The sequence below is a fragment of the Strix aluco genome, chromosome 9, assembly GCF_031877795.1.
Source record: "Strix aluco isolate bStrAlu1 chromosome 9, bStrAlu1.hap1, whole genome shotgun sequence".
Classification (NCBI taxonomy): domain Eukaryota; kingdom Metazoa; phylum Chordata; class Aves; order Strigiformes; family Strigidae; genus Strix; species Strix aluco.
Window position 1 is genome coordinate 21,684,342 of NC_133939.1, and position 27,085 is coordinate 21,711,426.

Below are 27,085 nucleotides of genomic sequence, written 5' to 3' on the forward strand. Positions count from 1 at the left end.
TATATCCTAACTGTAACTTTGATGATTATTTCTTCTGTGGCTTGGGCAGCTCATCTGACATTTCTGTCTTTGCTTCATCAGCATTAAAACAAAAAAAAAAGGTATTGAGAATATTATGTGGTTTTCTGTTAATCTCCACACAACTTCCAGAGTGTCTGAATTCACTATGTATGTTTCTTTATACAACTAGATCTCTTTTTGTTTCATACTGGTCCAATAAACACAGACCATAAATCACAGTAGATGTGATAGATGCTTGTTACTTCATGTTTAAACTGCTTTCACAGATAATAATCTTAGGAATTACGATACAAGTTTTTTGAGGAGAATGCATCCTTTTAGTGTGCAGGTATAGAAACTAGAGGAAATAAATAACTTGGAAAATACCACACATAAACTTGAGAATTCAGTAGCTTCTATGTTGGTCAAAGGAATTTCCCAAAGGATGGGGGCTGCCCTAGATGATCTTTAAAGGTCCTTTGCAACCCAAACCACTCTACAATTCTATGTGACTTTGCTGTGGTTTTCCTGTTTGTGACATCAACAGCCAGCTTAAAATATAACTGTGGGACAACTGCATGAGGTAAACTTCTTAATAAAAGGGACCACTCAAAAATTCTGCAGCTTCATCTTTAAAGGTTTTCCAGAGAAACTTGAAACCAAATCTGCCTAGATCTAGTTTGGCTAATAACTGCAGCCAGACCCTGTTCTGGGTGGAGGCTCTTGTATTGCCTCTAAGGCTGTTGTTGGGAGGTTGTATGACAGAGCTGGGCTGGCTAGGAGAGAGGGGTAGGCAGACAGATGGGGAAACAGGACACTACCTTCTCTGTGATGAGCGAGATAAGGGTGTGAAATGGCTGAATGAGTCTCACATGTCATGCTCTTCATGGCTACAGAAGGAAAGTTTGTTAGGTGGATTGCAGGAAAGCAGAAGACATGGTAAAGATGGGGTTGAAAAACTTCTCTGCTGCCAGCAGCTGATTCAGGAACTTAACCTGATAGAGAAGTGCCAGTGAGGGCAGCAGAGAGAAAGTAACTTCCCTCAGTGATAAAATACCAGAATTATGCTTCACTTGCTATTACCATTTCTTGTGTCAGTGCACATCCCTACATGATAGATAATTTAAGGGCTACAGGTGACAAGGTGAAAACATTCCAAGCCTCTCAATTTGCCCTTCAGTAGAAAAGCAGGGCTGCCAGGAGAGCGGGGTCAGTTTGCTCTGCTCTTTTGCACCTGCTTGGCCTGGTACAATATTAGATTTGGTGCCACACTCACCTAAGTGATACACCTATTTAGTAGACAAGGCTCCTGGCTTGTTTATGTTAGTTTTAGAAGCTGATCTAGTAAATACACACTTGGGAGATGCATTTCAGCTGATGAATTATAATTTAGATGGGGCCTCTGCATGTTCATTGCCTTGGGGTGGGGGGTGGTCTGAAGTGGACCCTCGAAGGCTGCTGGATATCTCAAATTCTCTCTTTCTTTAAAAAGTTTAATGGCAGATGGAGGAACAGTCTGCCATTTTTCCTTTTAAGGCAAAAACCCTTCCATGTGTAAGTCACACCATGGACTGTCCCAGAAGCACAAAGGTTTCAAATCCACCGGAGAAACATTTTTGCATCACAATGTCTAGAAGAAAAAAGAAGCATTTTTTTAAAGCATCCGTTTGAAGAAAAATAACAAGAGTGAGGAGAGAAAGATTTCTATGAAGTTAACCCTCACTAGTAAAGTGACACTGGGAGACTACACATTCTTTCTCACATCTATGACTGTGGCCACTGCATGCCAATAATGCAGGGGTATGCATGTCTGAGGCTTATCAGTCACAGCAACACTCACACTCCTGGGCTTTCATCAGCATCTGGGCTTTCCCAGCTAGCCACAAAATGTAACAAAACCTGCATTTCCCTTTTTCTGCCAGTCCTATTGCCTATGAAGTTGGTAGATCGCAAGTATTTTATTAAATTATAATTTAATTGGCTCAGTTTCTTACTTAACTCTTTCTTCTGAATTTTAAAAAGGAGTAGGTTGCATTTCCCACATGCAGAAACAAAATAAATGGCCGTTGAGAAAAATGGAAGTGTTCAATCTGAGTCAGAAAATCTGTGCAGATTAGAGACACAGATCTTGGTTTTGAACCTCAGCTTTGCTGGGGCTTTCCTATACCCCAGAGATTTCTGAAGAATGTGATTCATGAGTCCAGCCAATGTTTAACCTCATTCATTTTCCCATGGAATTACACTTTTTTCATCTCCTCAAGAAAAACAGATTCATATTTCAAACAAATTATGATGTTCACAATTTCATGGAAAAAACAATGAGAAAAGTACTCCCATTATTAATGTAAAGTGGCTTTCAAAATATGCCAAGCTTCCACAATAAAGTTTAAAATGTTGCCAGTCCAACCTATCCAGTACATAACTAGGTTTGTCACAGTGCCTCTATGTACATGCACATTAAGTGTATTACTGGTGTCAGTGAGAAAATTATTATTTTGTGCATTTCAGTTTTATTATGTTGCATTTTCAAACATCTGCATATACAATCTGGTGATCCGGCTTGACTTTGCAAGCCCTAAAAGCCATGCTTGCAGGATCCCTTCACCAAGAGCAGATTTGCAGTATAAATGGGTTTGCAACTTCCATTAGTTCTACTGTTCAAAGCTTAAACTCCTCCACAACCTCGGATTTATTATATATCGTAAAATATCTGCAGCAATTTGCAATGTTCAATGGTAAACTACATAAAATGCTGCCATCTTGTGTTCAGAGAAAAATTAAACATGCTGAAAGTTTTTAAAATCTGGATTTCAAGAGACAGAAGTAGGATCAATGCTGTCAGCATGTTATGTTGAGGAACAAAGTGAATGAATTATGGAAAAGTTGTAGCTTCACTTAATAGATTAGTTTCTAAATCTTCTCTTTAGAGAAGGTGCTGAGCCCACCGCCTCTTGCGGTCAGGTTCAAGGGACCATACTATTTCCCAAAGCTGATCTGGTGTCCAACCTACTACCACTCAGCCCGTGGTGTCAGAGGTCATCATGCCAAGTTAAAAAAGCATCAGTGGAACAAGCAGATATTGCCTGCATACCAAGAATGCTCTTTATGTAAGAAACTGTGCTAATGCTTCAGAGTATGGAGAATATGTAAGACATGTTAAATACTACCACAATTACAATTGATAGCTTGTGTATTCCTTCTGTGAAACATATGAACAGCAACTAGAAATACTTATTTTGACTAAGTGCTACTGTTTGGGTTTTTTTTTTTAATTTCTCTATATAATTAATATTAAAAACGTGGTCATGTGAAATACGACCTTGGAAAGGCTTTATTGTAGTCTATCAGTATCACAGTTTACCTGAACATTGTTGTTAACCTAGGTTCAGTAAATCAGTGTGACTGAAGCAAACAAGGTGACCTTGGGGATTCACCCTCCTTGTTTTGCTGCTTTTCTTGCTCATAACAATCCAGCTTGACATGGAAAAATAAGACCGGGCAGGTGAGGCCTGACCCAAGGCCCAGCTCCCCGGGGCCCTGTCCCCTCAGGAACACGGGCACCCAGCTGGAGCCGGGGTTTAGCAGGGCCGGGCACCAGGGCAACCAGCAAACCTGCGATGCCGAAGGGAACTGTACGGGTGGTGCCCACTTTCTGTTCACGAGAGTGTGGGATGTGCTGGTCCCACAACAATCTGAACCTCTTCCATTTACACAGTATTTTTTGAGTTGGAAGTCAGGCCCGGGCACAGGGATGTTGCGGTATCTGGGGATCCCTGTGCTCTTCCCCACCGCCCTCACGTTCTGTGTTGCTGCTCTATTTCAATCCCAGATGTCATTCCCGAAGGAAGATGGTCAGCTCCGAGGCCATGCTTCCATAAATGTAGTCACTTCACGTTTATATGAATTTTATTTGATCTGCCGTTTTATTGCCCAGTTTCTCCGTGTCATCCGACGCCTGCCGCCTCCTCCTGCCTCTGCCCCCACTCCACAGCCCTTTCACCCCCTCTCGCAGATCCCTCGGGAGCGAGCACACAACCGCCTTCCCCGCCACCTCCCGCCCCCCGAGCGCTTTCTCCCCCCGCTCCCCGCCCGGCGGCCCCTCCTCGTCGCGGTCGCCTCAGCCCGCCCCTGCGGCGGCAGCCACTGCCGGCCGCCCTGGCGCGCACACCCGCCGTCCCGCCGGCCCCCGCGCTCGCCAACATGGCGCTGGTGCTGGCGGCCGAGCGGGGCCGCTGCTGCCTCTGGGCGCTGCGGCGGCAGTGAGTGCGGAGCGGGGGGGGCGGGCGCTGCTTCTGCGCCCCCTCGCTTTGCCTGGGGGGTGGCCGGCGCCCCCCTCGCCTCCTTCCCCTCTCCCCGCTGGGGCGGGACGCGCCGTGGCGGCCGTTAACCGGGGGCTGACAGGGGCCGCGGCAGGGACCGCGCCCGGGAGGGAGCCGGCGGCGGCGGCTGTCGGGCCTGGCGCGGGGGGAGGCTTCGCAAAGCCGAGCCTGGAGCCTGCTCGAGGGAGGGAGGGAGGGAGGGAGGGAGGGAGGGAGGGAGAAGGTGCCTGCACCTCGAGGCAGCGAGGGAGCTGGGCCGCTGCTCGGTGCCGCGGGCGATGGGTGTGTGTGTGTGGGGTGGGGGTACAGGTACTCTGGGCTCCTCTGTGGAAAGAAGGAGCAAAAAAACCCCACGCAGAGTGTCAGGCATAGTTTTAGCAGCTGGTACAGTTTCCGTGAAAGTGCCCTGGGTGCTCGGAGTCTGATAAGCATCGCTGGCTGCCCGCTGTAGCCACCCCTCCGCTGGCTGCCATCCTGTGCAGAAGGAATTGGTGACCGTGACAGCTCTTTATTAGAAGTTTAGGAAATGCACTTATTTCCCCTCTCGTTGTTGAAACTGAGCTTTTGGTGGGGTTGTGTCAAGGGTGTCTCGTGGTTTTTTGTCTGAGACTGTTTAAGAATTGCTGGACTTGATCCAAGATTCCAAAGTTGAGTTATATGTTAATTGAAACAGTTTCGAGAGTTTAATTCTTCCAGCCACTTAGGCTCTGCTACCTGCTTTTAAAAATATTAGTTGTTTGAAGTTTAACTTTTCATTTCTGAAATTCTTCATAGCTCTTCTTTCTTGCTATCTTTCCATTCTTTTCTTTGCACCTTTTCCCTATACAAACAAGCTTTTCTGTTTTGTGGTGATTCATGTCTTCTTTCCCGAATACTTCAAGTTGGCTTCTCTGTAATAAATGCCAGACACTGGCTGTTCTGTCCATTAAAAGAGTAGTTTGTTTTGTTTTTGGTTTTTTTTTTTAAATATTCACTCTTTCAATTTGAATGGTGCTAAAAAAATGTGGATAATTTCTGTTGAGTCGAACACACTTAAGGAGAGATCTGGTGAAGTTTGTACAACCTTCCTTGTTGTACTTGAATGTCTTCTGTATAAATAGTTGTATCAAAATCTTCAGAGCTGGTTAGTGCTGTCCTCCTCTCACCTGAAAATAAAAGTAGCTCAGTTACCATTTTTCCATATACCTTTGTAACGCTTCTATGTTTATAATTGTACAGGCAATGGAACCAAGTACAAAGATTTGTGAAATGGGCTTCAACGATAGGTATGAAATTTAGCTTCTTGAGCTACTGGGTTTAATTGCTTGTGTAATGTGGATGGTTTTACAATTAGTTTTAGACCATTAGTTGCTGAAAAACTGTAGGGTTTTGTTAATAATTATTCAATATTTGTATAGTTTCTGGAAACAGTAGTCTGTAGCTTATCTAACAAATCATCTTTAATGTGTAAACAACATTTTGAATAATTTTATCTATCGTAATTAGGTATACTCAACTTAATGAAAACTATTTATCTTTGTGATGTTTTCCCCAGAGTCCTTTTCTGATACAAATGTTGCAAAGTCTGAGAACTGGTTTTTAGGCATAATGGTATTTAAACAATATATGAAGGAAAGTAAATAATATTTAGCAAGATGATTTAAACTGACCATGTTGTCACATTGTCTAAAAAGATATGTTTTAGAATTCAGAGATATATTTTCATTTTATTAGTTTTCAGCTATTTAGTTCTGCCTGTGAGGTCTCTGGCTGTGCTGGCCTTATTTCTATCGTGTTTTAACTGCTCTCATGAGGCTTAATAGAAGCTTGTATGTCACTGTTTTAAAAAAAAAGAAAAACAACAAAAAAATTCATACCTTGTTAGTTCTTTGTGACTGTGTATCAGTGAGGAATAGTGCTCTTCAACGAAATGTGAATCACTTTGGGGGGGGGGGGGGGGGGGGTGATGACAAGTGTTAATTGTTTCCTAGTTGGTCCAGAAAGTACACAGTAAAAATATAAGCATCAACTTTCATGTTTAAGTGTTGTTTTAGGGTTAGAATATGTTTCTTGGATTCTAAAAATAAAAAAGATTTAAATTAAACATACTTCTGCATAAGGACTCTAAGGAAAAAATTCCAAGGCTATCATGGAAATACTTTTGGATGAAGTATGTTTTTTCATTATTGGAAGAAATGCATAGACACTATAAATGATGAAAAAGAAATCTGAATTTTAAAATTGCTTTATTTCCAGGAATGCTTTTAAGGATATATTTATTTTAAAAATGGCTTCATCCCTTTTAACAGGAGGTCACAACATAGGGAAGATTCTTATTGCAAACCGAGGAGAAATTGCATGCAGAGTGATGCGAACAGCAAAGAAAATGGGTGTGAAGTCTGTAGCAGTTTATAGTGAAGCAGACAGAAATTCCATGCATGTAGCAATGGTGAAGTATATTTATTAATTTTGTGATTAACGTTCATTCACAACGGTATTTCTCATTAATAAGTTCAGTGTGAAAGTAGTTATGTGTGCTAATGCAGCTGGTTTTCACCTCTCCAGAGTTACTTCCAAGTTTTCCTTGAATTGGTGAAAAGTTTGTTAAGTCTCTGTCTCAGCACCTGACAACTTTACAGCAAGTGCCTTAAAGTTTGGCGCTGTAACTCCAGAGTAGCCACTGGGGGTTTAGAGAATGGACTCTGATTTGGGGAACAAAGTCAGAATTTGTTTCACCCAGTTGAGTGTCTCCATGAAGAGAGGCAGTGATTTAAACTGTTGCATGCTAGGACTCTGATAATTAGCTCAGAAATCCAGTTAAATTTGCTTTTTGTTATGATAAACCACCTGTGTGATATGTATTTTTTCTGTAACAGGCAGATGAAGCATATTGCATTGGTCCAGCACCCTCACAGCAGAGTTACTTGGCCATGGAGAAAATAATGCAGGTGGCCAAGGTCTCAGCAGCACAGGTAAGGAGATCATGACCTTAACTCTTCTGTTACTTCCATGCTCTTTAGTTCTTTATTTTTACCCATGGTGTTTCCATCTTCTGTTTCCTTAGCACTCTACTGAAGTTTCAGGGTTTTCTAAGCTAAACTGATATGAAAATAGGCTGGTAACATTATTCTATTTTAGGCTATTCATCCAGGTTATGGTTTCCTCTCAGAAAACACAGAGTTTGCAGAGTTGTGCAAGCAAGAGGGAATCATCTTCATAGGTCCACCTTCATCTGCTATCAGAGATATGGGTATTAAGAGGTATCTATTTCTGATTTGTTACTTGGTTATGCAGTTTACAGTTTGGCAAAGCTAATTTTGTTAACAAATGACTAGTTGCTCCATAATTGTTCTGTCAGTTTTCATTGCCTTTTATTTTTATGGCTTTCTTCAAAGGAATAAGCTCTAGTTTTATAGATGTGGGATTCCTATAGATACAGAAACAATCAAGATTGTTCAATTGGGATTTTGGTAATTAAATACCTAACTGATTCTAGTTTTCCAGAATTGGGGCATTACAGTGTTACATAGTTAAGGGTTCAACAGTCAGACTGGGTGTCTTGTATATTGGTCAAAAGAACCGTGGAAAAGAAACACCGTATCATCAGGGGTTATTGTGGTTCATGTAAATTGGGATGATAAGTTCTGTTTATCATGGAGGATCTTAATCTTAGTTACTTAGATCAAAGAAATGTTTCCAGGGTATGAAGTATAAATCAAGAATATGCAAATAAAGTTATTACTAACACATGAACTGTGTAATTTCGGAGAATTAATTTTTTATCACTTCCTAATGTGAGAGTAAATTACGTCTGTAATTTAACTAGTTTTGCATGCGTATTTGAAGTTATAGTTGTTATGCATGAGTGTTTTATGTGTGGTGTGAATCCAGCTTGTGTCATGAAAAGACTTTTGCCTTTGTACAACTTCAAATATAGTTTTGGCAGGATACAGTGTTGTAATTTGAAAATGTTAGGTTTTGGCCTCTATAATGTGGGTCAAAAGATAGGAAAGAACAGTAAGCCTGAAACTAACTACTGCTTTTATGTGGAGGGATTGAAGAAAAAACATCCCTGTTTGAAGCATTTGATTAATTACAATCCAATCATATGTAACCCACTTATGTAAGTAGTCCTGTTGAGGTCAGTGGAACTACTTTTGTGAGGAGAATTGACATTGGGAACATGTACAGTTTTGGAGCTTAAAGTAAGAAAAAAATATTATTATCATTCTAAACATAAAACTATTCTGTCAAAGCACTTCCAAAGCTATAATGTCTGCTGCTGGCGTTCCTGTTGTTGAAGGTTATCATGGAGAAGATCAGTCAGATGAGTGTCTAAAGGAACATGCCAAGAGAATAGGATACCCAGTAATGATTAAAGCTGTTCGTGGAGGTGGAGGAAAGGTAAAGGAACTAATCTGTTCATGACATGGTGTAAAGTTGTCATATCTTGGTATCTGTAACTGAATATTCTGAAAGAAATCTGAAAACAAAGAAACTGGAAAACTACTTTTTGTTAAAATTTATTATTAATTGTCCTATGGATTTGTTTGTGTGAAATTAGAGGACCATAAATTGTTGCTTTGTGATAGCTTCTGTGACTTTTTTTGCTAACAGTTTCAAGGGTTGCATTAGAAGTGATTAGAAATACCATTTGGTGTATAGTGAATTCCATGTCTAAATCTGATTTTACTCTGAAATAAATTTCTATAAAAATGACATGATAGAGAATTCTAATTATTTCCAAAATAGCTGTATTTGTTTTCTAATGAAATCAGTTTTTCTCTGCCAACCTTGGAAAATTTCTATGATACATTAAGATAAGATTGGATTTTGTACTCATCCATATCAATGGAATGATAATATCTATTTTTTACACTTCTTATGGCACTTTCAGTGGGACTTAGTAGGATTATCTTAATAGAGGTTGATAACACAATTTTGCTAAAATTTAAGAAAGAAGGGAAAAGTGTTATTGGTAAGCTCATTTCTTGCTGTCTGTGTGCAACAAGGATTTTTATTGTATACCATATTTTTAGACATTTAGATATGCTTTTTTTCTGTATTTCAGGGGATGAGAATTGCTCGCTCAGAAAAGGAGTTTTTGGACCAACTAGAATCAGCTAGGAGAGAAGCAAAGAAGTCTTTCAATGATGATGCAATGCTGATTGAGAAATTTGTAGATAATCCAAGGTGAGAAATAGATGCTTTAATGTAAACACTGCAATGTTTGTTCTACTGTTAAATAAACAGAACTGTTTTAGTAGTAGGATGAAAATTGGTCTCATGTTTTATTTGCACTATGACAGGTGTCAATTTAGTCAAAACTGTCTATAATGTATTGAATTTCTTGTAGTGACTTTGTTTTGAATGATCAGAATTAAAATACTGCTGTTTGGGAGACATGGCAGTGACACTTAATGACATTGATATTCCTCCTTAAGTGAGCTTTCTAAACTCAATTTACATCTAGAAAAAAAAGTCACTTTATAATAGTTAAGCCATAGACCTGATTGAAGATGTCATGGTGTTTCTGCTGCCCTCAGGTGTCCTAAACTAGTTATTTAATCTTTCTCTAGTTTGATATTTAAAACAGAAGTGGTAGTCTTTAGCTCATGCCTGACGTGTGAAACTGAGCTAATTTATTTTTTATAAAGAACTTCTCAGAGATCTGTTTGATACTCTTGTATTTTACATCTGTTTTTCTTGAAGCATCACTATAAAGAAAGCATTTATTCTAAAGAAACTGAGGGTCTGCTTATGCTGTCACATGGGCATGAGAAAAATCTCATTAAATTCCTACGGAATTTCTTTTGCCAGCATCAGAGGATTATCAGAAAGGTGACAGATTTTTATTAGTTTTATACATAGAACAAAGTTCTGCCACCTAATAGTTGTCCTCTGATATGGCATGTTGAAATAATGTTACTCCTGAGCCAGGGCTGCTGCCTCTTGTGAATTGCTACACAGTAAAGTATGAGGGAAATCATCATTATCAAATAATGAGGGGGTTTTACTTTTATTATAATAAAATAACTAATAAGGAGATAGCAGCCTTTAGATATGTATCTTGTTTATCCTACAACCTCTGAGGTTTCACTGCAGTAGCTGGCATTTACCATTTGAATTTCTGCATAATAGCAGCCTCATTTCTATATTTTTGGCTATTTGAGGGCAGACAAGAAATCCCACTGAAGTGTACAGCACTGTGTACAAGTTCAAAGTCTGTCTGGATGAAGTCAATCACAGGATTGGTGCTTTATTGAAATACGTTGAAATGTTTATTATTATGGAACAGGCATGTTGAAGTCCAAGTATTTGGTGACCAGCATGGCAATGCAGTGTATTTGTTTGAAAGAGACTGCAGTGTGCAAAGGAGACATCAGAAGATCATTGAAGAGGCACCAGGGGTGAGCAAGACAATTATTACAGTATTTTTTATGAACTGACATATTTTTAAAGTAATTGCTAACCCCCATCGAATTTATTTAGTGGGTAGTAATTTATTTGTAATTCTCAGTACGTGTTTTAATTTTGCTGCAGAAAAAGTTCTAATTGAAAAAATGTCTTTCTCTAGGAAAATGATTCTCGGGGAAACATTATGTAGATTTCAAGTATAACATTGATAAGGATTTCACTACAGTTGCTAAATACCACAAAATGCATAGTAGGTTTAATATCACCAAAATTCACAATAATTTATAATCTTTTGGATTATTATTATTTATAGCCAGGAATTAATCCTGAAGTTCGAAAGAGACTTGGAGAAGCTGCTGTCAAAGCAGCTAAAGCAGTGAATTATGTGGGAGCAGGTAAGTCTGTGGAGGTATGGCTGCTCCAGAGGTATGCTTTTAACTCAGTAAGACTTTAAGCCTCAAGGCAAATGGCATCTGATTGTTTTAGAGTATGACGCACATCCTCCAACTTTTTTGAGGTTTAAGCAAGTAATCACATAGCTAATTCTGATGTAATTACATATTTAAATTACATATGTAATTACATATTTAAATTAGCATACCTGGTCTGAGTTCAAGACCAGTGACAACTGGAGAATAGAAGGAAAAAATTTCAGAGCAGATAATTCAATCAACTAGTTTGGTGTTGGAAAGTGAGCATTATGAATGTTAGTAAGTTTGAGTAGAGCAAGGGAGAAACAATTTCTCTTTCAGCATACAAGGAATAATACTTTATATTCAAACAGTAAAGCCTTTAAAAGAAACTGACTGTCTGTAAAGTCCACAGTATTTTACAGATGAAAAATAACCTACTAAAATGATTTGCAACTTTCTTCTCTCACTGCTATCTTTGGGTACTTAAAAAAATAATTACACTCCCTATACATATACATAGTAATAAGTCTTGATGCACTTTTTACAGCTCTAATGAAATGCAGCTCTTACTGTAGAGGAGAATGGCTACTAAACAGCACAGGATATGTAATATGCAAAGCAACAGCCTTCTGTTTTCAGACCTCAATTGTGTGACCCTGTAAGATAATTTGTATAGAATTAAATGAAATTCACGGTATGTGATTTAGAAATAATCGTGTTGTCCTGGCATAAATGAATTAAGTGTCTTGGGTGTTCATTCTGAAAAAGTCTTGTTTTGGTGAAGTGCCCTTTAATTGAATATTTCAGGAACAGTGGAATTTATTATGGATTCCCAACATAATTTTTACTTCATGGAGATGAATACCAGACTGCAAGTAGAGCACCCAGTTACAGAGATGATCACTGGAACAGACTTGGTGGAATGGCAGCTTAGGGTAAGTGTTAATTGATTTTACATGTAGAGTTCCTCTTGTCTGGTGAATTAGTGCTCTTTGATATTGCCTATGAGACACCAGATAGGTTTTCAGATCCTCATCTCCTATTCAGCTAATAGGGTAGAGTTTCCTTTGCTCCGAAGGAACATCTTGTATTACTGTATTTGATTGTAGAGCATTGTGTAGATACTATGAATTCCAGCAAAGTCTTCTTCCAGTTGTGTAGAGAAAAAACATTTCTTAAAGTATTTTTAGAGAGGTTATAGGGAATGTGGAAAGTGGGAGGAGTAGGGTCCTGATCTTTCACTTGCAATGCTGAAAATTTTTCAAAACTCTAGTTCAAATATATCTCTGTCCCAAAAATCATTCTTGGATCAGGCCGTAGGAGGAAAACTCTTCACGAAAACATGTGTCTGGTGTTATACCAGTATAGTCACATTCTAAAATAAATGTATAGTTGCGTGGACTGGAAACAGGCTATTTCCTCACACACCCAATTTGCAGAGAGATTACTCACGTGTTTGAATGATAACAGGAAGTTTTGGACCTTAGGGAACTGGAAATGAAAAACAGTTCTGGTTAGATAAATCTAAAAGTGATGACAGCAGCACACATTGAGCTTAAGTAGATAGGGTGGGGGCGTGTTTAGTGTAACCAAAAAGAAAACTAAAATGGAAAATGCTGATGCAAAAAGGAAGAATTTTTGGCTTCCTGATCTAGGAATGGAAATTGAGCATTGAGTGCTGAGTTAGAGTAGGGATCAAACAATATTGGAAGAAAGAGATAAGGTGGAAAGGTTCAGTGGTCTTGGCATGTGGCTTAATGAGTCAATAGATAAAAAACGTCTGTCAGTTCTTGGAGAGATTATTTTGTGCATCTTTATAGTACTACTCGTTCTTTGAATACTAAGTGATATTCTGTTGTCTCTGTTGAAATCCACAGTTTGGAGGCAGAAGGTGGACAATGGAAAACCCCTGACACCATTTTTTAATAGGAACTTGTATTTTCCCATGTAGATGGAAATTGTGTAGTTTCCTGGTAAAGGGTCTTCCCTGTGCTTAACTGCAGCAGGCTTCTTGTTACTATTTTGTCCTTAAAAGCCCTGTTTTTTCAGTCTCAAACTGGTGTGTTGCTGGTGTTTGTTTGTATTCCTGTATTTGTGATGTGAATTCCTTTGAGTAATAAAACAATGTTTCCTTCCCCATTAAAGGTTCTTAAATTGTTAGAAATCCCCTTAGAGAAGCATTCCCTTCAATGTACAGGTCCCACAGTATACAGAAGAATCAACATCATATGCCAGTGACTTCCAGAGAAAAGGGAGTAACTTCAGAATTAGCCTTTTATGACCTACCACTTTTTTCTCCTTGTGCTTTTTTTAATGTGCTTTCTCATTGTTCATGTTTAGAAGAAAGATATTTAATATTTAATACATTGGCACTCCAGAATATTGATCCTGCATTAAAGAAAATAAATATTGTTTTCAGGTTGCAGCAGGAGAGAAGATTCCCCTAATGCAGGAAGAGATTCTGCTCCGGGGCCATGCATTTGAAGCTAGAATATATGCTGAAGACCCTAATAATAACTTTATGCCAGGGGCTGGGCCATTGTTGCACTTATCCACGCCACCACCTGATAATTTCACCAGGATAGAAACTGGAGTCAGACAAGGTAAAACTGAAGACAGTGGTGTAATCGGAAATATTTAACATCAAAATCTTTTCTTTGTAAGCATTTCCCTCTTTGGCTTAAATAAGTTTGTCTGACGGGATGTTGTTATAAAGACAAATCTCTACAGAATTATTCTTCCTTGTGATTGTCCGTGTACTTTTGGTCAATTGCAGAATATTTTATTTACCAAATTATTGTCCATTGGATCATGCTGATTATATTTTCATCACAGTTTATCAATCCTGCATTCTGATTGCAACAGAGAAAGCTCAATTTGAGTAATGTTACCTCTACAAAAGTCTGTACTGAAGTTGTCCTTGGAATTGAAATGCCAGGTCATGTCATTAATGTTCTTTAAGGACGTAGAGAAATGTGGCCATCAGTTGTCAGAGTTTAATGCTGTATGGTGTGCAGTAGTATGCATTACCAATTTCAGAAATACTTGGTTTAGTGTTACAGCATTTTTTAAATATATTTTAGGTGATGAGGTTTCTGTTCATTATGATCCAATGATTGCAAAACTAGTTGTTTGGGCTGAGGATCGTCAAGCAGCACTGAGAAAGTTGCGATACAGTTTGCATCACTATAATGTAAGTAGAAGGAACCCAGTATGATTTCAGATCTTGAGCTAACTTTGTGAACATCTTGAGCTAACAAAATCTGGATAAAATACTACAGTAAAACAAAAATGATTTGTAAGAGGGAGCCTGTTGCCACTACCATTTCAGATTCATTATTTGCTTGCAGAGGCTGTATTTTTTCTCTAATTTGCAAACCGTTTTCATAGAAGTCCAGTTTTACACCTAGATTTTTCTTAAGTTTCCAGTATCTTCAGTTGGATGATGCAGCTGGGACTTCGTAGAAGAGTAAGGCTAAACATTTTCAGTTGGATGTTTGCTTGTAATTTCTAATTTATAAAGAAATTTTTAGACTCTATACATGTAGTAAAGAAATATGGAGAATTTTTTATGCTGTCAGTTCTTTTTAAGAATTGGTCCTTTTTTCCTCTATAAAAACTACAGGTATTATATCTATTTTCAAAAGCAGAATTCAGAAGGTTTAATTTGAAGTGAGACTGAACATTATTTGTGCAGAATTAATTTACACTTTTAAATCAACAACATAAACATGATTGAGGTGCTGAAAATGTTTGGCCCGCTATTGTTTTAGCTAAAAGTGAAGATTACTGCCAGTGAAAGAGACAAAAGAATTCCCCTGGTTTTTTTTCAGAATATTCTTAGTAGTTCTGTCAATGAATGTTGACAGCACAATATAGTTACCAGATTCACTGATTGCTCTAGAATAATTATTTCTATTTTCATGTTGTTTGCTTAGGTATTTTGCAGTACAGGAAATTGATAGTATCTAGTAAATTTGTAAAAGTCACTGTTCCCATTTGTTACTATTAAAAGATCAAATATGTAATATCTGAAACTGTTGTAACTAATTTTTAGTAAGAGGCATTTTTCATAATAGGAATGTTCTTTTAAATACTCAGAGCATGATTTTCCAAAACAGTGGGGTTTTTTTCCCTAAATTACCTCCCATTACTATTGCTGGGAAACTTGCTTTGACTTCACAGTGGACAAAGGTAGCATTTTGAGAACAGAATGCTTTTGAGAAAGCTACTCTTGGTTGTTTTGTTTTTTTTTTTTTCTTTTTAAAAGCAATTATTTCACTGGTAATAAAACAGACCAGTTGAATTAATTACATTTTATTGATAAACTTTGTGTTTTGATGGTGCCGTCTGAAGAAAAATTCATCTATCATCTATGCATAAGTTGAGCATACAGCTGGATATTTATTCATAACTTCATTTCAATTTGGCAATATGCTTCTTTTTCTTTACAGATTGTAGGATTAAGCACTAATATTGATTTCTTACTGAGCCTGTCAGGACACCCACAGTTTGAGGCTGGAAATGTGCACACTAATTTCATTCCTCAACACCATGATGAACTATTTCCAACCAAAAAGGCAACCCCACATGAAGTTATGTGTCAGGCAGCTCTAGGACTCATACTGAAAGAGAAAATGCTAACAGATGCTTTTAGAGATCAGTCAGATGGTAAGGATCATTCTTCTTTTGTTTTATTTTACTTGTGACTGGATGAGACAGTGCTGTAAGCTCATGTGCAATTATTTAATTTGCATCCTGCCTTTTTGCCTTACTTTGTGCCTGCTCAAGGTTCTGCATTCTGGCATCTGTCAGATATTTACACACAGAGCAGACTATAACTTTTGTTAAGGGACAGATATTGAATATATCACCACTGTAATGAGACTGCTTCCCACAGCATTTCAGATAGGCACTATCTGAAAGACCTTGGGGTTTATAATCAGTGTCACCGTGTACTCTTTGCTCTTTACAAGAATAAACAGTGAGTATCTGTCACTATTATTCCTACAGTTGGCCCAAGGTCTTCAGAGATAAAATTGACTCTGCTAGGGTTGGGAGAGGCAGTAGGGTTTAATGGAATGAACAGGACTCCAGGATCTGAACATTCTTGAGTTCTGACACTGTTAATGGCTATATCAATGTGGCATGTGACGGCTGTTAACAAAAATTTCATATAAATCTAATACATGCTGTCAACACCTCGTTAATTTTCTTTCCTCCTGCACTTTAAATATCCTGGAAACATTGGAGAGCAGGATTGGAAAGATTCCCATACACTATTCCCTTGCTTCAAGAACTAGTCAAGCAATATCTCATAGCTGTGTATCTGATCTGTTCTCAAAACCACCAAGTAACAGAAAACTCCTCAATCGTCCCAGGCAATTTGCTGCCATGTTTGACTACTCTTAGAGTTGGAACCTTCACCTAACGGTTAATCTGAATCTGCTATGTTGCAGTTGAATTCCCATGCTTTCTTGTCCTGTTCAAGAATGTGTTCATGGAGAACAGTCAATATCCTTCTTGGGAAGTGCTGTTGTTAGTGTCATGTTTTCTGTAGGTTACACAACATCAATTTATTCAGTGTTGAAGCCTAAGTGAGGGATTGTCACTACCTATTACAGTAGTTCCCCAGTCTTTTATGTGCAGTATAAATATATGATGGTTATAATAGTAGGACAGTGATTTTATGGTGTAAGTTCTAAGTATTGTGTTTTGCCAAAGTAGAATGAAAGTAATGTATCAGTATGTTTTGTGTTTTAGATAAATTCTCACCATTTGCATCCAGCACTGGTAGAAGAATAAATATATGTTATACTAGAAAACTGTCTCTACTGGATGGGGAAAACAGTAAGTTAATAAAAAAGTGTGTGGAGGGAGATACTTGATGGATAAAATTATTTCAACTGGTGCTTGAAAATTCAGGCTGAGAAACAGCAAATAGAAACAGTATGAATTTTATGCAATTTAAGCTGGGAATTCACTGAATTGTATGTTTAATCCACACTGTTAGATCTTGAGGAGATATAAACCAAACTCAAATGATGCTACTAATGTTCACAATTTAAATGAAAAAGGTTGAAATTTTTAAAAGGGCTAACTGACATTGACTTTTTTGTAATTTACTTTGATATGAAAGTGCTCAGCACTTTTTCCTATCAAAAACTCTTTTTCTGTCCAGATCACTTAATACAGATTTCAGAGCATAACTTCAGGTGTTCATCTTTGGAAAAAAAAATTGTCTAGAATTCAGTATGAAATCTGCAGTGTGTACTAAGCTAATCTGAAGATAGTTGTTCTTAGTATTAGTCTCTTTTTTTATCAAGAAATATAGACTAAATATTGTTTATATGCCATTATTCTCTAGATCCAGTAATTAAATCTACTCACATATACATATTTTGTTTTATTAAACAGTTGTGGATGTAGCTGTAAGTTACAATCAAGACGGGTCATACAGCATGCAGGTACAAATCCATTTTTTTCAGATATTTCACTAGATAGAAGAAGAATCACTTTCTTGTAGACTTCACTTGGTATTAACTGTTACTAAAGTTGCTTGGTAATTACTGATACAGGATTCTATTTTTGGTTTGCTTGCAGCTGTTGTTGTAGAATATTATTTTGGCCTGAAGTTATCTTTGCTAGATGCTGGATTGACATGGAAGAGCTACTAAAATGCTTCTGAAAATAAAGCTAAGAAAAGCATTTATTTTTCCAGTGTTTAAAGATCTTACTCTTTATTTTCCTCTTCCTTAAATTTGTCTTTCTAAAACATTGGAAGTTAGATTTAAATCTGCATTTAAAAAGACTGTTTTTCCACAGGACCCCTGCTTTATTCTGTGCATGAGACGGATCTCTTGTGGGATAAATAAAAGCTTTCTAGAGCATTATCTGTAAGATAACACTTTTTATTTTGAAGATGGAAATTGGAAAGTGATTACCAAATGAGATGAGGAATGATGAGAGTAGTACATCTTCTGGTTAAATAATTGAATGATGGCCCATAGAATTGGCTTTTTCTCTATGTTATAGAAGACCTGTAAGATACAACTCAAGATTCTTTAAACATAGATATTTTTGTGTGCACATGTGTGATAGTGCCCAGTTGTGTGGCTTATGGGGGTTGTGTTTTGCTCAGTGTTGAATCTCCTTCTTTCATCACCTGGGGTCAAATGGGTTTTCTTTCAAATCTGGCACCCAGAATGATTGCATGCTCAAGAATGCAGTCTCTGTAGTTCAGCTTCTTGTTTTCAATATTCATAAAAGGAGAGTTATGAGAATAAGTCAGTACTTATGAGCTGTTTAGACTGTATGGAGATGAGCATACTAGAAGAATACTGAGAAAATTATTGTGCATTCATGTGTATAACCACATGTTGGGTAACTCAAACCCTTATTTCTCCTGATACAAATATTGAGATAACCCACATCCCTCAACTAATACCCAGGTTATTTTGAGTGTATTGATTACATATGTAATGCAGGAGAGCTTTTACACTTTAGGCTTATCTCATATAAGTAATGTCAGCAAAAAATAAAAAGAAGCTGGAAGGAACATAGAGTGGGGCCTTTAGGGGAGGGGAAGGGCAACTGGGGGAAGAAGGAAGGGAATAAGGCTTCTTCCCAGGGAAGAAGGAAGAATGGAGTTTGAGATGAAAATGGAGAGAAGCTAGAGATAAAGAGATGAAGAAACAGAATTGGGAGCTGAAGATGAGGAGGACAGTGCCTCTGGAGTGCTACAGAACCTGTCCTGAGGCCAATCAGCTAGAGCAGACTGCTGGACTGTGGAACTGGCAAGCACTCACGGTGCTGCCCTGATTTGTGCTCCTGCTCAGGATACTGATCAAGCAAACGATTTTTTTTCTCAGGGATCAGTATCAGATCAACATTATCCTTTCAATGCATGTTATAAGGTCTTCATTCAGTGGAGAAATAGTATGCGACCATATAAATGAAGACTGAATTTTGTCACTACTCATAACATCCTGAAAAACCAGTGAGTCTCTGATTCTTTGCTCAGTGATGTTAGATTTAGAACTAAAATATCAGTTAAATGTGGTGCCCTTATGTTCATAAACTTACTGTCTTTGTATTCTGAAGTTGGTGTCAGAGGTGCACTTTCCATTGATGTAGAAGAAAGGGTTACCTGCAAATAAATAACCTTTCTGTTTGGTTTTTCTTTTGCAGTTTTGTTGTCTAATTGACACTGTTATATTAACTGAATATATTGTAGATTTTGTATTAAAAGCTTCCAAGACTGAGGAAGTTACCTGTCTTTTGGAAGGCGTTGTGGAATCTCACGATGTCAGCTGAATAGTACGGATTTTTCAGTTTGAAGAAAGTCAAGATGCTAGGACAAATTAAAAATACTGGATTCTAGTAGCATCACTAAACTGAATGTTCTGATTTTTTCCTGAAAAATAGTATACCTTCATATTTGGCTGAGTGCTATTGCATAGTTTATGATTAAAATTGTCCTGGCAGAGCATATTAGCTAGTCTTCTGAACTGATTGCACTGGACACAGAATACAGTGTGTTAACTGAAAAATAAAGGATATATAAGATTTAAGAATTTTTTTATTATTTTTATTAAATTCCAGAATTATCTATGAAGAATCACAGGTTATGAGTGTATACTACAAATACTACCTTTTGGTTTATTGTTCATGAAGGGTTAACCTTTGTCCTTATAAAAGCATTTAACTTTCAGATTCAAGATAAAACATTCCATATTTCTGGAGAGATCTTCAATGAAGGTGATTCAGTTTACTTGAGGTCTTCAGTAAATGGAACAGTATGTAAGTCCAAATTGGTCATTTTGGACAACACCATTTATCTCTTCTTTCCGGTAAAGTTCCTTTCTTTATTATCACAAGTATAAAATGTCAGTTTTATCCATGTAAATGAACAATATAAATTGAAAGAGAATCATAATTTCAAGTTCTTACATTGGCCCATAATGTTTTGATACCTGTTGGATTTATAGCTATAATTAGAAGTTAGTTGCTTATGGCCAATGAGTGAGAAGATTCATTATTTTCAGAAAGATAAAATACAGTTAGGTGAATCAGAGTTGCAAATGATGGTTTGGGAGGGGGAACACAAAATATGAAATGGTCAAATATCTAAGTTTGTCATAGAACAGTAGCAATTACTTCAAACTGAGAATTATTTGAAAATGCTTGTAACTGGTATTTTTATTTCAGTTACATTTTAAAAATTAAATTATAAGAAAGAAATATGTATTAGTCTGAGGAAGGGTAACTTCAGCTAATATTAAAAAATTGGAATTATGAGTTACCATGGCATGATCTGCATTGCATCAATAATGGCATTTGAAAGAAGAGGTACCCTAATTTGCATTGTTAGGCTGGTAATTTTTTTTATTTGCAGTTAAAAAGATTACAGGGCCTTAAAGTAACTCAATAAAAATGTGATCTAAAGTACGTTATTATGTACTAGTTTCCATAATTAACCTCTAGCTCTGAGTCCCTTACGACTTTCAGCAGAATGCAGTGAAAACTTCGCTGCTCCAATGATGAGGAGAAAATAACTTCTGCTGGAATGGCCAAGCTCAGTATTTCTGTGGTATCAGAGTGGAGTCTGGGGTGGGGGATCTAGAATAAATCACAGGAGTTTCAGGGTATGGGTGGGATGTGGGGGAGAACAAGTCTTTGGGAAACTCTGGGTAGCAAGTCTGAGAGGAATTAGGGGATTTTGAATAACAGTGAGAATTTTTCACTAAACTTAGCACTGAATCCATTTTACTGTAAATTACAAAACACTCATATTGACAATGTCTGTCTGTCTTGTTGCAGCAACCTGCCTACCCGTTGTGCAAACAGCTTTTATGCATTTTCTAAAACATTTTGTGCTGTTGCTGCGTGAACGGGGAAGGTGCGGGTTTGGTACAAAGGTCCCCGTGGAGCCTCTTTTTTACAGGGGTAGTTCCTTCCTTACTGATCCTTAGCTGCAGCAGGCGTGGCTTTTAAGGACTTGGACATTGGCAAAGTAGTAAGCATGCCAACAGCCCTTTTGCTGCCCTGACCCTGGTAGTCTGCCACCCTAAACAGCTGACTGGTTTGCCTAAAGCTGGATCTGTTCTTTACTTGTATGTCAGCACGTGTACTAGTGGTTATCATTTTATGTTGTGAACTCACGTTGTTGATTTTCTTTCTGTAGGAAGGTAGTGCTCAGATTGGCCTTCCTGTACCCAAGTACTTATCTGCAGTAAGTTCTGTGGGAATGCAAAGCGGTGCTGTAGCGCCCATGACAGGCACAGTTGAAAAGGTAATTATAATAATATGGCAGGAAATAAGTTCTCCAATATATATCCAAGTTCACTCTTCCAGAAATGGTGCTTGCTTCTGTGCTGGCAGGAAAGAATCAGGGCCAGAAATGTCAGTGCTGTGTGACATCTCCCAATTGGAAAAAGGCCTGTTTACTGAGTTTTCAGCAGCCACCCAAGAATTTGTCAGGCTTCTAGTCTTCTTTTTATAGAGCTCTAGAAGATCCGACTATTTAACTCATCTTACTGCTTAAATAATTTTTTCTTCATGTTAATTACTTTCTAAGTCGAAATTTCCTGAAGGCTGTTTGATCCATTTCATCTAACCAAAAGAGTGGGATGCTAGATGGAAAAACCCAAATATTAAGAAATGCTTTTTTTGTTAAGCTGTGTGTTTCACTGCTTCTGTTTCTGGTTTTACTGGTTTTGGTTTTTTTCTTTAGCTCAACAAGTTTTGGGTATTTCTTTGTACAGTGATAAAGTTTCAACAGAAAAGAGATTTCCAGGAGAGTTTAGTAGTTAGAAGATTCTGCTAGCAATAAAAAGGCATGAACCCTCTCAGAAGGTGGAGTACATTGAATGTGGATCTCTTATGTACTGACTGAACACCCTAAATCAGAGTTACTGTAGAAAAACTGGGTGGCTCCTGCAATCTTCTTTCAGGATTTTGTTTTAAAAACAGCTTTTGGGACTGGCTCCAGGAAGAGGTTTGGCATTCTATCTCAGAATAGCAGCTCTTAAGCCCAGAAAGGGTAGAATATACATTGTCCCTTCTAGTGTTTCTTCTTTGATACATAAATGGCTTCCCGGTCATCCTGTTACTGAACCTCTTCCTATAGCCTCAGACTTCCCTTGAGTATTATCAAGAGAACTCAGATACCCAATTAAACAGTAATAAAGATGATATGAGGCTATTTTGCAAAACCACAACCACTCAGTGGATTGTGCTAGCCAAGATCCAGCTGATGATTTTTAATGGTACAGACATACATGATTTTTTCTTGAATCATAGGTATTTGTGAAAGCAGGGGATGAGGTTCAGATTGGAGACCCTCTAATGGTTATGATAGCTATGAAAATGGAGGTAAGTGACATATAAAAGGTTTTAATTACTGATGTCATGGTTTAACCCCAGCCAGCAATTAAGCACCACACAGCTGCTCCCTTACTCCTCCCCCTTCCCAGTGGGATGGGGAGGAGAATTGAAAGGAACAAGTAAAACTCGTGGGTTGCGATAAGAACAGTTTAATAACTAAACTGAAATGTAATAATAACAATAAGAAAAAAATATAATAATTGTCATGAAAAGGAATGTAATAAAAAAGAGAGAGAGAAAGAAAACCCAGGAAAAGACAAGTGATGTATAATGCAGTTACCACCTGCTGAGCGATGCCGGAGCAGTGATCCCCCCCAGCCAACACCCCCCCCCCCAGTTTATACACTGGACATGAAGTTCTATGGTATGGAATATCCCTTTGGCTAGTTCGGGTCAGCTGTCCTGGCCATGCTCCCTCCCAGCTCCTTGTGCACCTGCTCACTGGCAGAGCATGGGAAAATGAAAAATCCTTAACTTGGGATAAGCGCTACTAAGCAACAACTAAAACATCAGTGTGTTATTAACATTAATCTCACACTAAATCCAAAACACAGCACTGTACCAGCTACTAGGAAGAAAATTAACTCTATCTCAGCCAAAACCAGAACAACTGGGAAAATAAAAATCTAGTCAGAATTTAGTAATTATTGGTTGCATTATTGAAGTATGGTGCAGAGTGTAGGTTGCAGATGTCAGTATCACTTCATATGCTGTAAAACAAGTGTTGTGTCTGACTAGACTTTAGAGTTTTAGTATTTGCTGTTATTTTATTAACAAACGATTATGTAATCCATGGTATTCTGCAGATGTTTCAACATTCATTTGGTTAGCTTTCTCAGTCCTTCTCTCCCCTCCCCTCCTTTCATTTTTCTAGGAGAAAACTGTCTATCTCTTGCTCAGTGTTTGTGATAAAAGCATATACAATGTCTGCAGTTACTTCATGCAGAAATTTAGCTAATGGTGGCTTTGTAAATATGCCCAGGACCTTTTTTTGATTATGATCTTTTTATTATTATTTACATAAAGTTTTACCAAGAGTACACTAAAGATTCTTTGTAATTGTCCAGGTGGCATTCAGTGGACTAGCATTTTGGTCATTAAATCTTGTCACATTGCTTGACCATGGTTCAGATTACTTGAACTATAGTTTTTGTAGCCTGAATTGGTTTGGTTTGGCTACTAGTTTATTTTAAACTTCAGTTTGCGGTAGCAGAATTAACATTTGAGAAAATTTGCCTTTCCCTTATCATGCTCCTTTGTAAATTACACTAAAATTACATGAACTACAACAACTGTGCACTAAAAAATAATTACACCCAAAATTATTTGCAATTTGATGCTAAATATTTGTGACTCTAGCTGACATCTCAGACTGACATTATCTGAGTTGTTCTCTTTTTTTTTTTCCAGTGGTATTGAAATATAAAATGTAAAATTTAAAAAGCAAATTATTATTTAAATAAATCCTTGCTTAGTTGTGGGGATTTAGTATCTGATATTGAGTGTTTTGATATTAGACTAACCCTATGTAGAAAACTACCAAGACACAAAACTTCAATGGAAAACTAACCTAATACAATAACAAGTAGACCAATTGGGGGACTGGTATGTAAACATGCTATTTCTTTACTGTCAGTAGTACCTGTATTTGTATTTCATCTGGATTTTGTCAAATATCTGTTCAGTAAAGACCCCTCCTGGCCAGCAAACAAAAGTATCTTTAGTAAATCTGCAGATTCCTCTTAAGGGAACAAATCTGCTATATGATTAACATTTTGGACTAAAACTGTATTATTTCTGCCTGGTATTTATTATAATAACAAAAAGTAATAGTGAAGTAAAATAACATACTTCAAAATATAACATTGTAAAGCATTTTTGTCCCCTGTATACCTATCAAAATAAATATTGATGAGAAAATAAAACTTGAAAAAGGACTAGTGTAACATTTTTTAAAAAGGTTTAAAATAAATATACATGTGTCAGAGGAGGTAATTAAGTGTGTTCTGTTCTAATTGCACCAAAGAGTAATATTAGCGTTTGCTGGAGAGAGAGAGAGGAGAAAAAAGTAGTACTCTGCTTGTTCACTATTGGTCTGTTTCTATGCAGCATACCATAAGGGCTCCAAAGGCAGGAGTGATAAAAAAGGTTAATTTCCAAGAAGGTGCCCAGGCCAACAGACACGCTCCGCTAGTTGAATTCATGGATGAAGAGGCTGAGTCAAAATAAAATTCAAGGAAGGTGCATTTTAATTTTTCTACTTTGCTGATTTTCTCTCAGGAGAAGGTTTCTTCATATTTTCAGCAAATCTTTTGTATAATAGATTGGGGAATAGGTTTCCTCTGCACTTCCTGCATAGTTTGACTGTAAATTATGCTGACTTCACTGAAATTTGGATATCACTATACTGTCACTGTATATATAACTCGTGGACCTACGTGATTGTTGTTCAGTGGTTATGTTTGCTTGTGAAAAGGCATTATCAGACTGGAAGAACATGTGGAACTCTTAAAGGATGGGAGAAGTTAGTAAGGACTGTAAGTTACAGTTAGGGTGGTTCTGCCTGCTTTTTCATTTACAGCTGCCTTATTTCCCTGAGATGTAAGAGCACTGATTTGAAGGAAGTCTGAAAGGTGCCAATTGTTTCATGAATTAATTTCTCTAGCACAGTTCCCGTTAGTGGCTTACAGTTTTGCCTGAATGGGGAATTCAGGGTTGTTTGTTAGCCCAAGATCCCTCTCAGTCATTTTTTGGTGCACATTTTTTTCCCGTTTACCTCAATGACCAGTAAAAATTCACATTTCAAAAATTATTTTAATATACCTTGAAATATTTGATACAAAGCATTTTTCAAATACATATTAGCATTTGCTACACTAATCAAAGTTGGAACATAACTACTTTCCAAAAATATCATTTGATCTTTAAACATGAAGCAGTAGCACTGAAAGATGATACACTTATTTAATACTTAGAAAGTGTGATAAAATACAGACATCAAAATTCTCATTACTTTTCCCATATTGTTCATGTTCTAGTATATTATTGGCTGGAATGAAATATACCGAAGTCTTTATAACAACATGAAATATTTCTAAGAATAATAGTTAGAAATTTTTTTTTTTGTATCTGCAGTGTTGCAGAAGGGAAAAATGCTATTTTTTTTTTGATATGCAAAGAAAATATTTCTCAGAAGCAGCATACTGATCATTTGCTATAAATTTATTTTAACTTGTTTAAAAAGCACGTCAGAGAAACAGGAAAAGAGAAAGAATACATTTTAATTGTTGCAAGCTTGCAAAATCTTTTCACCTTTTAGTTAAGGTGAAGTTCTGCTTGTCATATGAACTTTTGATATACTAATTTAAGACAATAGTATGGTTTATACTGTGGAAAGGAACAAACACAGATACTGCAGTTACATCTGTGCCAATGGATTCTTATACTTAGCTGAAATCTTGTTTCTGAATCAATATACATTGTGGGGAATTCTCTGATCTGATTCTGTAACTGTGCAGCCCTGCCTGCAATGCAGACAAAAATTGTAAAAAAGGAATGGCTCTGGATGGTCTGTACATTAAAAGTGTAGAGTAATACTTTTCAATTTTCCTTGTAATCCAATGGCGACCTAACCAAAAATCACACTCCAGTGATCATCTTGTATAATAATGCCACAGTGATTTCTATTTACTGTCAAATAAAATTAAGTTTAACTTTGAATGTTTGTTTTCATTTTTCTGTGTTCTGTTCTTTCCTTGGTTGCTTATGTTTATGCATTAGAGGGTTTTAAACAAGCTGTTTATGTATCTTCATCTGATATTTGACAGTCCACAATCTGCAGATCACACTTAGGAGGCAGTAATCCAGACAGTTACAATGGTTTTCACTGCAGGTAAGTTTAGTGACTTACTTTTATCTAAAAATTGAATCTACATATAGAAACATGAACTCAGTCACAAAGAGACACTGCAGCTTAGCATTTATTTTTTTCTTTCTATGTGACATTGCTGTGTTTCTAGACCTACTTTGCTACACTGCATCTCTAGCAAAACATTAAAACTCACAGCATGAGGTTCTGTGTCCACGAAGTCTGTGCTGCTTGCTTTATCCAGTCAGTGAAACAAGAACATGTTCCTTGGAAGCTGACAAAATGTCCTCTCTTCGGAATGAAGGGAGACAAACAATTTTACCAGTTTTAATTTCCCGTCACTTCTGAAAATTAGCTGTTAGGTTTTTTCTCTGTGGGTTTCCACTGAGATTGATTTTTCAAATAATGAAGTTTTTGTTTATTTCAGAGTAAAATCTCTTGCAGATGTCAGTGTCAGAATTTGGACACTTGAAATGTTTTGCTGCAATGTGATTTAATTGAACTTAGAGATGTGCGAAGAATTATTAAAGGTAGGTTGTTCCTGTAACCCAGAATTTTAATTTACAAAATATTCATAAATTTTCTGTTTATTACAAATCCCTGTTACAACTGTGAATTGATAAGAGCCATATGATAGTAACATAGCTGTAACTAAACTGTTGTCTGTAGAACACTTAGTAAGAAAGAAAAAAATTGGTAAT

The 27,085-nt window shown here is 37.3% G+C and overlaps 1 protein-coding gene across 2 annotated transcripts; it reads left to right on the forward strand.

Annotated features, from left to right (window-relative positions):
• The first annotated feature begins 4,191 nt into the window (after window positions 1–4,191).
• MCCC1 (methylcrotonyl-CoA carboxylase subunit 1) lies at window positions 4,192–26,236 on the forward strand. Of its 2 annotated transcripts, XM_074834163.1 has the most exons (19): window positions 4,192–4,259; window positions 5,538–5,584; window positions 6,608–6,747; window positions 7,175–7,270; window positions 7,437–7,558; window positions 8,555–8,702; window positions 9,370–9,491; window positions 10,597–10,708; window positions 11,029–11,110; window positions 11,936–12,063; window positions 13,548–13,731; window positions 14,212–14,321; window positions 15,583–15,799; window positions 16,892–16,978; window positions 17,546–17,595; window positions 19,843–19,980; window positions 21,315–21,422; window positions 22,433–22,504; window positions 24,626–26,236. In XM_074834163.1, the coding sequence occupies exons 1-19, from the start codon at window positions 4,201–4,203 to the stop codon at window positions 24,743–24,745; spliced, it is 2,142 nt and encodes a 713-aa protein (XP_074690264.1). In that variant the 5' UTR covers window positions 4,192–4,200; the 3' UTR covers window positions 24,746–26,236. The 2 variants fall into 2 exon arrangements, 1 of the variants encoding a protein (XP_074690264.1); XR_012624316.1 differs by lacking the exons at window positions 22,433–22,504; window positions 24,626–26,236 and adding an exon at window positions 19,000–19,127 and having other exon boundaries at window positions 21,315–21,333.
• The last annotated feature ends 849 nt before the right edge of the window (window positions 26,237–27,085 follow it).

Coding starts and splice junctions, on each gene's coding strand:
- MCCC1 (XM_074834163.1), top strand. CDS start 4,201: ATGGCGCTGGTGCTGGCGGCCGAGCGGGGCCGCTGCTGCCTCTGGGCG. Junction 6,748..7,174: donor ATTCCATGCATGTAGCAATG/GTGAAGTATATT, acceptor TTTCTGTAACAG/GCAGATGAAGCATATTGCAT. Junction 17,596..19,842: donor ACGGGTCATACAGCATGCAG/GTACAAATCCAT, acceptor TTTAACTTTCAG/ATTCAAGATAAAACATTCCA.